This window comes from Salvia splendens, chromosome 21 (genome assembly GCF_004379255.2).
Source record: "Salvia splendens isolate huo1 chromosome 21, SspV2, whole genome shotgun sequence".
Taxonomy (NCBI): Eukaryota; Viridiplantae; Streptophyta; class Magnoliopsida; order Lamiales; family Lamiaceae; genus Salvia; species Salvia splendens.
The window spans coordinates 15,494,727-15,512,314 of NC_056052.1; the positions used below are offsets into that span (position 1 = coordinate 15,494,727).

General features: G+C 41.7%; 1 protein-coding gene and 1 long non-coding RNA gene across 2 annotated transcripts; both read right to left on the bottom strand.

Moving 5' to 3' along the window:
• Window positions 1–7,716: 7,716 nt before the first annotated feature.
• LOC121784276 (bifunctional endo-1,4-beta-xylanase XylA-like) lies at window positions 7,717–9,867 on the bottom strand. Its single transcript, XM_042182439.1, has 2 exons — window positions 9,715–9,867; window positions 7,717–8,166 (listed from the first exon to the last, which is right to left on the bottom strand). The coding sequence occupies exons 1-2, from the start codon at window positions 9,865–9,867 to the stop codon at window positions 7,717–7,719; spliced, it is 603 nt and encodes a 200-aa protein (XP_042038373.1).
• Window positions 9,868–12,478: 2,611 nt separating this feature from the next.
• On the bottom strand, window positions 12,479–13,806 carry LOC121785422. The gene is made up of 2 exons (XR_006046960.1): window positions 12,921–13,806; window positions 12,479–12,773 (listed from the first exon to the last, which is right to left on the bottom strand). It is a non-coding gene; the product is annotated as an uncharacterized LOC121785422 (long non-coding RNA).
• Window positions 13,807–17,588: the final 3,782 nt, after the last annotated feature.

Here is a 17,588-nt window from a genome sequence, read left to right on the forward strand (position 1 = left end):
ATTCAACCCGCAACACGCGTTATTATTATAAAGTTAAGTTCTTTCCTAGTGTTGATTACGTACGACAATCTTTGATTTTCTTTACAAGTTGAGTTGGTTACGGAAGAATTATGGAAGAGGATGTGTGAAAAACATATATGCATAGCTATTAAAACTCATGCTTGGTAATAGGAAAGGATTATACCTCAAAAAAATGGTAGCCAAAGTTTCTCCTCTTCTTCTCGGCAATTCTCTCTCTCGGCTCCCTCTCACTTTTTCTTTGTTTGAAGTTGAAATGTGTAGAGTTAGGGAAGAGGTAAATTACATAAGTAATGGGTGACTCTTGGGGTGTAGGTATTGATGGGGAAGATAGAAGGTGGAGAGGTGGAAAATTTGGAGGGTCTCCTCCTTAAAGAGAAGGAACCGTTGACTAGGGAGGAGGGAAATGAGAAGAAGAAGAAGGGGGGGAGGGGTTTGGGCTTGATTTAATTAAATTCCATGCTTGTTGGGCTCAAGAATTAATTAAATTGGTTGGTATACTATTATTATTTGGTGGATTTAACATAATTAGGATCCAAACTATTTTGTAAATAATTGGACTCTAAATTTAATTTGAAAAGCCCACAATAAATTCATACTTTATATTTTCGTATTTTCCTTCGTTAATTAAAATTCACGAGTCTTGATTCAACTTTGTTAACTCGTCCTTCCCAAACAAAAATTAAAGCATGCTAAACGGCACATCTTATATTTGGTGTTGTCCCAAATATAATCCCTTTAACCATTCCTCGATTTACGCACGTCATTTTCCATAAAATATATTCTTTTCCACGTATTTCATTCGTCTTGCTAAAAAGAAAATAGCAATTTCGTCGTCATTCTTTCAACGAGACCTTCAACAAATCTCCCAAGGTTCATAATTAAATAAGTAAGTACGTTTCCTTTTTTTCACATTAAACACATAAAAACTTACTATTTCCCAAATCACATTTATCGAGAAGCATAGTATTTGAAATAATTTTTACTAATCGCTTCGCGATATATATTAGATTCGTACTTAAAAGTACGGGTGTTACATTCTACCCACCTTAACAGAAATTTCGTCCCGAAATTTACTCATTTCTAACGAACAAGTCTGGGTATTTCTCTTTCATTTTATCCTCGAGTTCCCAAGTAGCCTCCTCGTGGCCATGGTGTTTGCAAAGTACTTTCACGGACGCGATCGACTTATTTCTTAATTCTTGCACCTTCCTGTCCAGAATAGCTTCGGGCTTCTCCTCATAACTCAAGTCGGGATTCAAAACCATTTTCTCTTGATGTACCACGTGTTTGGGATCGAACACCTACTTTCGTAATTGTGACACATGGAACACGTTATGCACAGTCCCAAAACTCGGCGGTAATGCCAACCTATACGCTACGGGTCCCACCTTTTCAAGAATTTCATAAGGCTCTACGTAACGTGGCTTCAACTTCCCCTTTACGCCAAACCTCGTTATCCCTTCGACGAAGACACTTTCAAGAACACCTTATCTCCAGCGTTGAAGTGTAAGTCGGTACGCCGGACATCAGCATATGACTTCTGTCGGTCTTGAGCTTCTTTTATCCTTTGACGAATTTGTCGCACAATTTCAATCATTTCTTCTACTGAATCTGGCCCGAGTCTTGATTAAAATTCACGAGTCTTGATTCAACTTTGTTAACTCGTCCTTCCCGAACAAAAATTAAAGCATGCTGAACGGCACATCTTATATTTGGTGTTGTCAAATTTATCGAGAAGCATAGTATTTGAAATAATTTTTACTAATCGCTTCGCGATATATATTAGATTCGTACTTAAAAGTACGGGTGTTACATTCTACCCACCTTAACAGAAATTTCGTCCCGAAATTTACTCATTTCTAACGAACAAGTCTGGGTATTTCTCTTTCATTTTATCCTCGAGTTCCCAAGTAGCCTCCTCGTGGCCATGGTGTTTGCAAAGTACTTTCACGGACGCGATCGACTTATTTCTTAATTCTTGCACCTTCCTGTCCAGAATAGCTTCGGGCTTCTCCTCATAACTCAAGTCGGGATTCAAAACCATTTTCTCTTGATGTACCACGTGTTTGGGATCGAACACCTACTTTCGTAATTGTGACACATGGAACACGTTATGCACAGTCCCAAAACTCGGCGGTAATGCCAACCTATACGCTACGGGTCCCACCTTTTCAAGAATTTCATAAGGCTCTACGTAACGTGGCTTCAACTTCCCCTTTACGCCAAACCTCGTTATCCCTTCGACGAAGACACTTTCAAGAACACCTTATCTCCAGCGTTGAAGTGTAAGTCGGTACGCCGGACATCAGCATATGACTTCTGTCGGTCTTGAGCTTCTTTTATCCTTTGACGAATTTGTCGCACAATTTCAATCATTTCTTCTACTGAATCTGGCCCGAGTCTTGATTAAAATTCACGAGTCTTGATTCAACTTTGTTAACTCGTCCTTCCCGAACAAAAATTAAAGCATGCTGAACGGCACATCTTATATTTGGTGTTGTCACATTTATCGAGAAGCATAGTATTTGAAATAATTTTTACTAATCGCTTCGCGATATATATTAGATTCGTACTTAAAAGTACGGGTGTTACACACGGTGGCCCTTATCAGGGGGAGGAAGGATACTTTCTTCCCCCTTCCTCTTGCTCCCTTCCTCTGCTCTTACCTGGTTGCCCTTGAAGGGGTTGGCAGCGGAAGCGTGCATGAATTTACCGATCACATAAATTTGATCTATTTAGCAGATTATTTAGACAAATTCTATTCGCGTAATTATCACATGTATCATGCTCATAACTTGAATTAAAACAAGCTTTAGCATATAAAATCTCTAAAACATGCTTACTACGTAATTAGCCAATATACCTTGTTGATTTAATCAAGAATCGATGATGGATTGCGTCTTCTCCATGTGAAGATCTTCAGTACTCGACCTCGGACCTTCTAACTGGTGTCCCGGACTATACGTTGATATTTGTGTGGGAAAATCTCACCAACGTACTAGGACTTGAATAACGAAGGCAGAACTCAGCTCACGGAGGAGGCAAAATTTCGAACTCTCTCATTCTCTGAGGGGGACGAAAATTCTCAACCAAAATTATTCCCATTTCTGTCTCCTTTATTCTCCTATTTATATTAAGTCACATATTTGGCCCAGTCAGGGATCTAAGGAAGAATTTGGAACAGGCCTCACCCAATTAGCTTTTTACTAATTAAATTGAACCCATAATTTAATATAAGCTTATATTGGAATATTACAAGCAGCCACTACAGAAGTAATATTGCATTGTCTTCCAAATCCGAAATTACAAGTATTCTGGGTTTCCTTTAATTGCATTTAATTTATTTCCCGCGCTTAAGATAGAAACATCTATTAATTAATTATTTTCTGCTATGGACTTAATTAATTAACATATTTTAATCTCCAAGAGTGGACTTAGCAAGAAACTCTTATTTATTATTCGTAGAGTAATTAAACTCCAACTAGCTAGGTTCCGAATAATAAAACCTTGTTTCGATCTCCTCTTGTGGATGTTATCAAACGAGACTCTCCTCGCGCACGATTCAACGTAATAGCAATCCTAGCACCGCTAGATAATGATCGCCACTACCCAATATACCTGGATCGTTGGGTGACGAAAAACCCCCACCTTTGGTAAGTCAAAGTAGTAGATACTCAATATCGTATGCTTAATGCTAACGTACATTGATTAAGAAATTAATTATTAAGACCTCGTCTTTCAGTAGATAGCATAAAGGCTCGTCTTGCTGTTAGATCCATTCAGTGCTATAACACACCAACGTCATCTTATTTCAATAAGGCTTAGAAATAATCGGACTGACATTGCAACCTTTCACGATAGGTAGTCTAGGCCTATCTAGGTTGTGAAATTCTTATTTTTCTTTGTTTAGAACTGACCGTGTTACCTTAAATTGGACGACGCCCACAACCGGTCAACTAAAACAAAGACTTAGACTTTATTACGTTTGCTTATACAATTAAATATGCAATAAACAACCATTAAATTTAAAACATAACAACATTATGATAAAAAATAATCTATTGCATTTATTGGAAAATAACAATTAGAGTTTTACAGTATCCAATCACTCGAAAGGTGATTTCTAGTATACAAAACCCTAACAGCCCTCCACAGTCTTGCTTGCTTCTATGACTGCTCCGGTCCCTTGGTACACCTGTCTCTTCTCATCCACTTGCTGCCTTGAACCCTCAGCTTCAAGAAGCAGCTGGTTCATCTTGTTTGGCGGCTCGTCCTTCTCGGGATGGAGTCATCATCTGTAGTCGAAAAAAGGTTACATTCTGCCTCCTTTCCTCATAGTAGGAGATCACTGGGAAGAGGCAGCCCTTCTGCTGGTGGTGGCAAAGTGGGGTCCTTAGACCGAGAAATTCCTAGGCGGGCCTTGAGGGCGGTGTAAATCTCCACGGGGTCACGCCGGTGGGAAAACTTCTGAGTACGGATTCCACACGCCTTATGTCAGTCGGGTCCACATATTGGAGCGGGCCGATGAATCTAGGAGGCAATAACGGGGTTCTGGTGGTTGGTGGGCTGGGTGGTGACAAGGATCTCTGATTATTACTGTTGATACCGGCTCCTGAAGAAAATGAGGAAATATTGGAAGTCTCGAGTTGATTGCCCTGCATTTCTCTCTGATTATGATTGCGGGTGATTTGAATTCAGACAGAAGTAGAAGAGGATAGCATAAAGGTTCTAAAAGTAGTTGATGGAAAGTGAGATCCGAAAGACCCTTTTTATACTGCAACCTCGACTGTTGAGATTCTTGCCCGTTTGAGATCTCTGCATCTGTTCAGACTTGTGCGACTCTTCACGTGCAGACGCACCTTTTTAGAGTGCTAGGTGGCAAAGCTACTCCAATACGATTCCTCCTTCTCTCCAAGACGTCTGTTCATTGTGACAGTTGGCGCCGCCTGACATCTCTCTAATTATTGCACACGTCTTATCATCACCTGCCTTTGTCAACTCAATCACTGTACTACTGATTAAATTTAAATTGCACTAATCAAGTGGATATTTTAATTCCAGATGAAATCTCAATGAGTTCCACTTGATCAGTTTCCTTTCTTCCGCCCGATCTTTGATTAACTAAGAAAATAAAACTTAACACACTAAAAAAAAATATTTACACTAACAAGGATTTGACCGGGTCCCCTTGGAATCTCACTTGATCAGATTAAAAGATTTAGAATTAGTTGCTTGATCAAGCAGACTACCCATGAGTACCCGATCACTCCTTTTACCTGTTCACTGGCGCGAGCTAGGCATTAGTAGTGGAATGTCATCCACCACAAATGCCTCCATTTCGTCCCTTCCTGTCAACTTGCTCGCCACCAAGTAGTCGGCCATATCTGCAAACAATGGCTCTTTCCGTCCTCTGCTTCCTTGTTTGGCTTGATCAATTTTCCCTTCCTGGTAGATCCACTGTCTTTCGGGTGTTGACTGGGTCAGGTGTAGGTACTTTTCATGGAAAACGTCTGGCATGGCTTCACCGTTATCTTCTTGTAGAATTTGGCTCAGGTGATCTGCCTCTCTATTCTCACATCCTTTCTTATCCACTACTTCCCAGTCAAATTCTTGTAGAAGAAACACCCATCTGATGAACCGCGGCATTGATTCCCTTTTTGCCAAGAGATATTTGATAGCCGTATAGTCTGTATAGACCATCACTTTGGACCCCAGCAGGTACGACCTGAACGTCTCAAATGCGAAGACTACCGGTAACATCTCCTTTTCGGTCACATCATAGTTTCTTTGTACCTGATTTAGGATTTTAGAGGCGTAGAAGATGGCGTAACTTTTTCCTTTGATATTCTGACACAACACTGCCCTCACAGCATAGTTGCTAGCATTGCACATCAATTCAAAAGGGTGATTCCAGTCGTGGACGCGTATAATCGGAGAACTTACAAATCGGTACTTCAGAAATGTGAACACGGCCTTGCAGGCATCAAAGAATTCAATCTTTATGTCGTTCTGAAAAAGCTTCATCAGAGGCTGGGCTATCGTTGTGAAATTCTTGATGAATCTCTTATAGATTCCGGCGCTTCCCAACAAGGTTCTGACCTCCTCCTGGTCGGTAGAGCATGGGAGTTTTACTGCCCGCTTGTGTAATGCCTTGATTGTTCGAGGGTCTGCCCAGTTCGAATTCCGCCTCGTGGGTGTCAGTTTCGGTTGACACTAGAAGAGTAACTCTTCCTCCCCCACCATGAACTCTTCCAATCTCAGGGAGGGGCTGAATCTGCGTTGTCGATCAACGTGGGATGCCCCTCTTTTTTTTAAAATGGGATGCATATACAGCTCCGGGTAAATTTTTATCAAGGCATGCGTTTTCCAATTGTCTACCCCTTGACTCAGCCTCAGTTCTTCTATCATCAGTCCTCCTTGTTCTTGCAGGTTTGGTTTGACTGGTTTTTGATTGGCCTGGCTGGTAAGGCTATTGAGAGTCATAGGCGATGCTGGTACGGAAAGTAGTTGCCTTGTAGGCGAGGGATCTTCCTTCAGCATTTCTTTCAATGGGACGGCTTGGTCAGGTAGTTTCCCGACCCTTCTTAGTTGGGTAATCTCTCTTGACCCGGTTGGTTGTGACGGCTGGCAAAATTCCATAATTGCCCTTCTAATGGCCTGATTGTCCATTTCTCCAGACATCGCAGTATCAAACCATTCCGCTGCCTCTCTCTTGAGCTGTTCACCTTCAGCGGAACCAGAGGGTGGTTCTTTTAAGGATTTCTTTTCCGGATACTTTTGTTTCCGAGGGCTGATAGCGTCTACTGTTTGAATGCTCTCGATGTCCCGTGGCTTCCTCACAGCTTTATCAATTTCGAAGGTAAGCTGTTCTCCATTAAAACTCAGCTTCATCGTCCCTTGGCGGACGTCGATGACTGTGCTGGCTGTGGATAAGAATGGCCTTCCCAAAAGGATGCCAATAGACTCTTCCGCTCCTTACTCTATCGTCTTTATGACGAAGAAGTCGGCGGGGTACATGAACTTGTTTATCTTGACAAGTTCATCTTCCAGGACTCCTTCGGGGTAGATGCAAGACCCGTCTGCTAGCTGTATCTCCATATCGGTTTTGACAAGCTTAGCATCTTCCAACTTCTCGTACATAGAATACGGCATAATATTGATGGAAGCTCCTAAGTCGCACATTGCTTGCTTCATTTGGACGTTTCTGATGGAAATTGGGAGCGTAAATACCCCTGGGTCGGTCTTCTTTGGTGGGAACTCACTGGGTTGGATTACACCGGTCTCCCTTTCTGCTTTGACCATTCTCCCTTTCTCAGCAACCTGTTCACGGGTGCTAGACTCTGTCTTTTTTACGACTTGATCAAGGGCGATAGACTCAAAGTTTCCGTTATGATTGAATCTAGGTGCTGGAAAACTCGCAGATGAACTTTGACAAACCGTTTCCAATTTCAGAGAGATTCTACTGACATTCTCTCGTCCTGTAGGTTGCTGCACTGTGGCTGGAAGCTTTCCTTCATTCCCTCTCAGCTCGCCCAATGACATGGCTACCTGGGACAACTGCTTTGTAAGCATTTCGAGTGCAGCCCTCTGTTCTTTCTGAGTCTCTTGTATTTCTCGCATTGCATCTTGGGGATGATGCGAGATTATCGCATCTCCTGGGTCTACATTTTGCTGCCTATTATACCTCTGATTAAATCAGCCTCCTCCATGGCCTTGCTGGTAGTAGCCAGACAATCCATACTGTTCTGGTTGATTCTGGGGGAAATGATTTTGCTGGTTCCCTTGGTAATACTGTGAGTTCCCTTGTTGGTTTCCTCTTTGGTACTGAGGGACATAATTCACCAGTTGATTGTTTGACTGCCTTCCCTGATTGCTAAACTGAGGGGTTTGATGTTGGTACCCCCAGTCTCCTTCCTGTTCCTGGCTTGACCAGTTAGACTGTCCTCCACTTGACCAGTTCCTTTGAGGTCCACTTGACCACCCTGCCTGACCTTCCTGCATTCTGTTCCCTCCAGTGTTCGGCCTATCCTGGATTCGAGCAGGCCAGTTGGGCTGCCCTTCAGAAGGTTGCGATGGTTGGTTCTGATTCTGATCAGTCAACCTGAAGTTTGGGTGGTCTCTCCTAGGAGCATCCCTTTGCTTCCCCTGGATCCAGTTGTCATTTGTGTTCCAGTGGCCAACTGTTAGGTTTAGTATACTGAAAAGCATGTTTCGAGCGAGTTCGCACGAATAGAATCTTGCTTGTGTACGGAAAAACTCTACAATCCACTTTGACCCGATTCAGTATTATTCGAGCATTTTGCACGAATAGAATCAGTATATTATTACATTGTGTTTGCTTGTGCGTTTATAAGATGTTTTATAAACATTTAAATGCATAAGAAGTAAACAAAGCCTAAGTCTTTTGCTTAGTAGACTGGTTGTGGGCGTCGTCCGCTTTAAGGTAACTACCTAGATAGGCTTTGGCTACCTATCGTGAAAGGTTGCAATGTCAGTCCGATTATTTCTAAGTCTTATTGAAATAAGATGACATTGGTGTGGTATAGCATTGAATGGATCTGACAGCAAGATGAGTCTTTATGCGATCTACTGAAAGATGAGGTCTTGATAAATATCTATTTCTTAATCTACATACGTTAGCATTGAGTATAGGATATTGAGTATCTACTACTTTGACTTACCAAAGGTGCGGTTCGTCACCCAACGATCCAGGTATATTGGGTAGTGGTGATCATTATCTAGCGGTGCGAGAATTGCTATTATGTTGAATCGTGCGCGAGGAGAGTCTCGTTTGATAATGTCCTCAAGAGGAGCTTGAACAAGGTTTTATTATTCGGAAACTGGCCAGTTGGAGTTTTATTACTCTATGAATAATAAATAAGTGTTTCTTGCTAAGTCCACTCTTGGAATTAATAAGATGTTAATTAATTAAGTCCATAGCAGACTTTAATTAATTAATGGACATTTATATCTTAAGCGCGAGAAATGAATAATAAACAAAATGGAAACTCGGATTACTTGTAATTTTGGATTTGGATGGGGAGGTCAATATTACGTCTGTAGTGGCTGCTCGTAATAATCCAATATAAGCTTATATTAAATTGTGGGTTCAATTTAATTAGTAAAAAGCTAATTGGGGGAGCCCATATCCAAAACCTTCCATAGATCCCTGACTGGGCCCAATATGAACTTAATATAAATAGGAGAATAAAAAAGACAGAAAACACAATTTTTTAGTGGGAAAAATTTCGCCCATTCTAATTATTAAGAGAGGGAAGATTTTTTTAGTGAAATTCCCCTCCGTGAGTTTTTCAGCTCTACTCCGTGTGAAAGTTCTGTCTTCTTTATTCGAGTCCTAGTGTTTCGATAAGATCAGCCCACCCTGATGTCGAGATACAGTTCGGGACACCAGTCTGAAGATCGTGATCTAGTATTGAATATCATCGTGGAGAAGGCGCGAGCAATCGATGATTCTTTGGAGAATCAAATCGGTAACTCTAAACCGTAGAATTCATGTTTAGGATTTACATTCTTTGAGCATGAATTATTTGCGTTCTAGCATGCAATTCCGTGTTAACATGTGAATAGATTAATCTCATAATCGGTCAAATAGATCCTATGTCTGATTTATTTGTTTGTACAAGTTTTCCGATGTGCAAGGGGCTCCAAACCCCAACAGCCAACGGCATTTACTTGGGCCTGCGGCTCTACCTCTGGGGGAAACTCGCAGTAGTAATAATGATGCTCTTCTGGTGGTGACGACTGCGGCACATACTGTGGCTCTTTTGGTGCAGGTGGTAGAAGCGGCCTGGCTTTCTCTACTGCCTCCAGCAGGTTCTTTTCCATTTGCTCAAATCGAGCCTCCATTTACTCCTCTCCTATACTGCCCTCGAGATGTCTCATACGACCGCTTATCCTCAATAAGCCTTTCCAGGATATTTTTGGCTTGGCTAAATGCGGTTTTCGAGAAGTCCCCTTGAGCTGCGAGGTTGAGGTCGTTCTTGCATTCCACAATGAGTACACTGTAGAAAACAGAGTAGACTTCATTCTCCTCCATCTTGTGGTTGGGGCATGCTTGAAGCAAACCTTGGAATCTGTCCCAATACTTGTCGTGGGGCTCGTCGTACTCCTGCCTAGCCTCTGTAATCTCCCTTTTCAGGGCACTTGTCTTCGATGCTGGAAAGAAGCGATCTAGAAATATCATGCGGAACTCAGCCCATGTCCTGATGGAACCTTCTGGCAGCCTTGACAACCAAACACCCGCATCGCCGTTCAAAACGAAGGGAATAGCTTTGAGCCTGTAATCTTCGGATGTGGATCCAGCCGGCACAGGCTGAATATCACAGTATCGACAGAATTCCTCCCGAAAAGCGTACGGACACACCTTCGAAAGATCGTAGAAGTGGGACAAAACGGCCAGTACTCCCGATTTGATCGCGATGGTCCGCATCCCAGGAGTAGCGGCAATGGCATGTGTAGGCTCCCTGTCGTCATGAGCGTGTAAAGAATCGATTCCAGAGTCATTGTCGGCGAGGGACATCTTTGCTTCTGCTTGTTCGGGTGGTGGAGGTTGTGTAATTTGCTCGGCGGCTGCTGCTGCCTCTAATGCGGCTCTGTAACGACTGGTGACAACTCCGACTTCCTGGACTCTCCAATGAGCGTTAGTCTCTCTGTATAGAAAGGGATGATTCCAGTGTCCACCGCGTTGGTACCTTCTCATCAACAGTGAAAAACAAAATAATGAGAAAACAAGGAAATAAAACTATATACACCTATGCACTACGCACAAACATAAAGTAACACCATGCTTCCCCGGCAACGGCGCCATTTTGGAAGGGCTTGGAAAGTGACGAAAACGCGATTAGAATGCAGATCAAGTTATATGGAATGATAACCGAAACGGTCGGATCAGTTAGCAAATGTCGTTGCCACTTAATCACTGCAGTCTTGCTCCCGCTCTTCCTTCCTTACCAAAGTAATTTGTAAACTCCCAATTTTGCACAACTTTAACAGTAAAGCGGCAAGTTTGGGGTCGATCCCACAGAGAAGTTGGTGTGTCGAGTGTGTGAGTAGTGAACAGGGGGGTTGGCTGCTGCCACGCTTTAACTTGGGAGTTTTAACTACTATTTTTACTCTAGGCAGAATTAAACTAGCTAGCTTGATCAACGGAACTTTAACTACCGGGTCAAGTGAATTGCAGGTGATAGCGGAAAAGTAAATGCGCGGATTAAAAGCGAAAATAACTTTGATTAAACTAAAACTGAGTACAGTGTGAAAGTTAAACTAAGCTAACACTTCGGGAACTAAGAAAAAACTAAGATGAATCTCAGTGGGAGACTTAAGATAACGCTAACAGAAATGAGTATTCTGCAACGCTCCCTTCGGTCGCCCTTTTAACTAAGCTATCTGGAGAGCTAAACTAAGCTAGAGAACTGAACTAAATTAAACTAGAGAGCTGAACTAAACTAGATAACTAAGCTAAGCGAAACTAGACGGAAAGTAAAGTATCAGATCCACTCTTTGTGATGGCACACCCTCTATTGATAAGCTCGATTCGGCCTCCAGCTGGATAACGATCTTGACAGGGAATATTCACCCATGATGAGAATGAGCGACTCATTGATTGCTACGTGCCCTTTCCCCTAAAAAGACGACGCTTTTGAGTAACAGATTCCTAACTCAGCTCCGTCCTTGCGTCTCATAAGCTAGCAAGTGTCCCCTTCTAGAACGTCGTCCTTGATAACAGAATGGTGCGCCATATCCAGCTCATTTCCTCACGTGTTCTTCTTCTAGAAGCCAGCGGTCCCCGCCTAACTGGTTGATCACTCCCCCTTGATCAACTCCCCCGATTCTTGGCCTTTTATCGCCTTTTGTACTTGCTTGATCAGTTCGGCCTTGCTGCCTTGGTCAAGTGGCATTTCTGCACATTTAACACTTGTTTTGCGCGATAAACCAATCAAGTAGCATACATTTTACCCTTAAACCGATGCATGAAATGAGCCTTATCAAGTATAGTATTTATGTGCTTGGTGTGAAAGGAGACGTCTCTTTTATTTAAATAATGGTGTTTTCTAGGAGACGTGTTTGAAAGTCTCGTTGAAGTAATGACGTTGATGTTGCTATACTTGGCATGATTGACTGAGATGGTTGAGATGGATTTTATAGTACTTGGAATATCACCAAGTTACTACGAGACTGTTTTAATATTCATACTTGCGAAGTGTGAATTGTTTTTGGTGTAGGGAATACTTTCGGTCTTCGTGAAAATTTTTGGAAGTGATATATGTAGTACGCAGCGTGTTTGGAAATCAAGGATCGATTTTGAAGAATTAATATTTAGAACAACACTAAATATTAATTGTTGCAATTGGCTATCTTAATCTTTGTTGGAATTGGGAACGACGAAATTAATTAAAGTTTTCCGTGAACTTTAATTAATAAAAAGATATGCGAAAAGTAAAAAAAAAATTGGGCTTCTTAATTAAATAAAGTCCAATGTTTTATTTTATATTTTGGCTTTGGGCTTTTAAATTAAAAGAGATATCTTTTGAGCCCAGTTCTAATTTTTTTCTTCACGGAAGATTCCCCACCGTGACTTTGCACCCCACTCTGCAGCAGTTACCTGCAAAATAAACCACCAAGTAACTCCTAATCATGGTGGTTGGCTCTTTTGCTCCCTTCCCTAACGCCAACTCCTCAACTCCTGAGACTCCCAATCTTCCAAGGTGACCTTCCATCTTCTTTCTTCAATTCTACAATCAAAGGCCACACAAGTTAAATGCATCAGTTTATTCACTTCCCTCCTTCCCTAACACAATCTACAACCACTAGCAAAAACAAATTGATGGAGAACCGAGAGAGAAAGAGAAGAGAGGAGCTCTTGGTCTTCAAGTTCCTACCACCACAAGTCACAGTAATACCCATTCTTTTCCCTTTGATTTCCAATTATTGATCTCAATCAAGAACTCATTTCGTTCAGATAAATTCACGGCCGAGACAGAGAGGTCGAGGAGCTGCCAGATTTTTTCAATCAACCCATTCACCACAGTTATTCTACAGAAGGTACTCCTCACTTCCATCCTCCATTCAGAAACATACATATCATTCATTGGTATAGGATACGCAATCTGCCAAACTCACTCCCACATGAACAACTCAAACAATAACGTCAATCGAACATAACCAATTGAACACCCATAACAGAGTAATTTAAAACTGAAAACGAAAGGACATAGCTTTGTAAAAGAACTTATCTTTCGAATGTAAATAGGGCTGTTTCGGGGCTGTTCGGTTATCTTTCGGGATTGTTCGGTTTGGTTTCGGGGCTACGCGGTGTCGTTTCGGGGCTGTTCGAACAGCGAGCGGACCACGGCAGAGGTGAATAGCAGACGGCGAAGGCGCTGCGTTTTCTGCCGCGGCCTGACTCGGCGCTGCTGTTCGGCTGTGGGTGACTCTAGGGCGGCGAATCGGCGCTACCGCCGATGGTACAGCAGCGTGCGACGGAGGGGCGAACAGAGGCGGCGACGGAAACAGCGGTTGAACGCCGATTTCTACCGAAAAACAACAACGGTGTTGTCCGGAGGAGGTGGAGACGGTGACCGGTGTGCATATGGTAAGGTGCCGACAGCGGTGAAGGATTCGTGTGACAACCGGCGATGTTGAGTGAGAATTTGAGGAGGCAACGATGTTCTTCATTTGGGGATTCTTTGAATTTGAGAGAAAATGGAATGAGGTGAAGAGAGAGAGAGGGGTTGACCGAGAAGTGGAAGGGGGGGAAGTGTTAGTCTTTTGAGCCTCACTAATTTGATTATGGTGGAAAGTAGTTGGGCTAGAAATAAAATAGTCTTGGGCCTTCTAATTAAATCCTTGGGCCGATAATTTAATCGTGAGGAATTATTTATTTAATTCTCGGAATAATTTGAAGTACAAAATAAGTATATTTGCGAAGGAAAATAGTTGCGATAATTTAATTATGCGCTTGTATAATTTTAGAAATTTATTCCGACATCGTGGCGGAAATACGAGGAGCCAACGGAGGAAGTATTGTTGTAAATGGCCGACCGGCGTCGCACGCGACGCCTTTGGCAACCGCTGAATAATTGAAAATGCACGAAAACTGAGAAATGAGATAAAAGACTTTAATTAGAGTGCATGCATTCTAAATGTTTTCTTTCTTGAGATTGATGTGTACTTTAATTTTATCTAATAAAAAGGTCGTTCGCACGCTCGTTAAAGTCGGATCGAGAAGTTGTTTAAGGAAATCACTAAGCTTTTGAGGTAGGCTCTATTACTTAAACTCCTTTATTTGCAATGATATGTATATGGTGAGATAAGGGTAGTTTAAATATTATGTCATGCTGTATTTTTTTTGAATTGCCTATCTGATCGTCTACTAGGATAATGTCCTACAAGACTTTGATGGTTAACGAATTCGGGTCTAACTAGGGTATAAGCCCTACTTAGGCTAGTGCACTGATGGGGATCGTGAGCCGTCCTTTGGGTCAGCCGGTCCAGTGATCGAGTTGTTAGGGTTTTGTATACTAGAAATCACCTTTCGAGTGATTGGATACTGTAAAACTCTAATGGTTATTTTCCAATAAATGCAACAGATTATTTTTTGTCATAATGTTGTTATGTTTTACATTTAATGGTTGTTTATTGCATATTTAAATGTATAAGCAAACGAAACAAAGTCTAAGTCTTTGAATTAGTAGACCGGTTGTGGGCGTCGTCCAATTTAAGGTAACACGGTCAGTTCTAAACAAAGAAAAATAAGAATTTCACAACCTACATAGGCCTAGACTACCTATCGTGAAAGGTTGCAATGTCAGTCTGATTATTTCTAAGCCTTATTGAAATAAGATGACGTTGGTGTGGTATAGCACTGAATGGATCTAACAGCAAGACGAGTCTTTATGCTATCTACTGAAAGACGAGGTCTTGATAATTAATTTCTTAATCAATGTACGTTAGCATTGAGCATACGATATTAAGTATCTACTACTTTGACTTACCAAAGGTGCGAGTTTTTCGTCACCCAACGATCCATGTATTTTGGGATTTGGCAATCATTATCTAGCGGTGGATTGCTATTACGTTGAATTCTGCGCGAGGAGAGTCTCGTTTGATAACATCCACAAGAGGAGCTCGAAACAAGGTTTTATTATTCGGAACCTAGCTAGTTGGAGTTTAATTATTCTATGAACAATAAATAAGAGTTTCTTGCTAAGTCCACTCTTGGAGATTAAAATATGTTAATTAATTAAGTCCATAGCAGACAATAATTAATTAATGGATGTTTCTATCTTAAACGCGGGAAACAAATTAAATGCAATTAAAGGAAACCAGGAATACTTGTAATTTCGGATTTGGAAGGCAGTGCAATAATACTTCTGTAGTGGCTGCTTGTAATATTCCAATATAAGCTTATATTAAATTGTGGGTTCAATTTAATTAGTAAAAAGCTAATTGGGTGAGGCTTGTTCCAAATTCTTCCTTAGATCCCTGACTGTGCCTAATATGTGACTTAATATAAATAGGAGAATAAAGGAGACAGAAAAGTCAATAATTATGGTTTGAGAATTTTCGTCCCCCTCAGAGAAAGAGAGAGTTCGAAATTTTGCCTCCTCTGTGAGCTGAGTTCTGTCTTCGTTATTCAAGCTCTAGTACGTTGGTGAGATTTGCCCACACAAATATCAGCGTACAGTCCGGGACACCAGTCAGAAGGTCTGAGGTCGAGTACTGAAGATCTTCGCGTGGAGAAGACGCAAGCCATCATCGATTCTTGATTGAATCAACAAGGTAAATTGGCTAATTCCGTAGTAAGCTTGTTTTAGGGATTTTATATGCTAAAGCATGTTTTAATTCAAGTTATGAGCATGATACATGTGATAATTATGCGAATAGAATTTGTCTAAATAATCTGCTAAATAGATCAAATTTATGTGATCGGTAAATTCATGCACGCTTCCGCTGCCAACCCCTTCAATTGGTATCAGAACCAGTCTTTGGCTCTGATTATTTGGATTTAAATTTCGCGAAATTCATGTACGCATGTCCAATTTGATTACGAAGCATGTTCTTGGTGTTTTGTTTAATTTATTATGTATGATGAACTCAAGAACTATCGAATCAAAGAACTTGAATTGCTCGATCGTACGAGACGTGCAATCCGTCGAGATCGCACCACGCGCGATCGCACCACGCGCCACGCGCCGAGACGGATCGCACCACGCGCCGAGACGGATCGCACCACGCGCGATCGAGGTAGGGATGTCGAGACAGTGGGAGCAACGATCACGTGGCGACGCGCGGACGAGCAAGGGCTCGTGCGCGTCGCAGGCCGAGATCGCACGCCCCAGACGCACCCGGGTCAAGACCGACACGGATGCTGGCATGGTGCGGCGGTTCGACCGAGAACCGGCCCAGACACCGAGACGCGAGGGAACTCCACCCTAGGCGGAAGGTCCGAGACGGAGTCCCAGGCCACTGGCCGAGATGGACGCGCCGTGTGCCGCTGGGATGGGAGCATCGTCACTCGGATAGGCCAAGACGGGCGATAGCAACTGGCCGAGAGAAGCGCCACCGTCGTGGGCGCTGCTGGCCGAGGACCGCGTCACCCGACGTGCCGAGACAGCGGAGAGCGTTAGAACTCGACGGCCGAGAGCAAGTGCACCTGGTGCGCTACTCTGGCCGAGGACGGGGAGACAGCCGCTGGCCGAGACCCTGGCGCGCCACCAGCGCGCCGGTGGCCGAGACGCTGCGTGCGTCGTGATTCGACGACGAACTCGTAGGATCTTCGTCGTTCATCGTTCGTGCGAACCTCGTACGATGAGATAACGATGAAGGATTATTTTAATGATTATTTATTTATTTTATTAAAAAATATCATTAAAATATTATGATTTAATGGAAATAAAATCTTTTTGGAAGATTTGCCTAGATTTTAGGAATATTTTTATATTTTCTATATCTATGGAAATAAATAATATTATTTTAATTCCTAGATGATATGGATGAGAATAATTTAATAGTTTCCTAATATTTATCTAGATTTAAGGAATATTTTTATTATTTTCTATATCTATGGAAATAAATAATATTATTTTGATTTCTAGATGATATGGATAAGAATAATTTAATAGTTTCCTAATATTTATATATCTTAGATCCTAAAAAGGATAGATATGTATAAATACATTAAATAATGAAATATAACTTCCTAATCTTTAACATGGAATTAATTTGAATTTAATTTTCATGTCTTATTAAGAATTAAATAATTTATTTTAGACATATCTTATAGTAGACCTGAATAAGAATTATATTCTAGAACAATAATTTCCTAAAGGAAGATACCAATTAATAAAAGATTTAATTATCCAGCAAATTAAATACCAACATAATTTAATCAAGTCTTTCTCTGCCCTAAGGCTAAGGATAATTAAAGAAAAACCATAACCTAAATATCTAAGCTATAATTACGAACTCAATGTTTGTATATGGTCTCCACCAATTGGTCTGCAACTTATGAAGCCTTTTTCTAATATTATCACCACCTGCCATGT

What these genes read in the sequence shown, in the direction of transcription:
- LOC121784276 (XM_042182439.1), bottom strand. Translation starts at nt 9,867, where the DNA reads ATGGAAAAGAACCTGCTGGAGGCAGTAGAGAAAGCCAGGCCGCTTCTA. An exon ending in AGGTAGAGCCGCAGGCCCAA is followed by an intron (nt 8,167 to 9,714) that starts GTAAATGCCGTT and finishes AACTGGATCCAG; the next exon opens with GGGAAGCAAAGGGATGCTCC.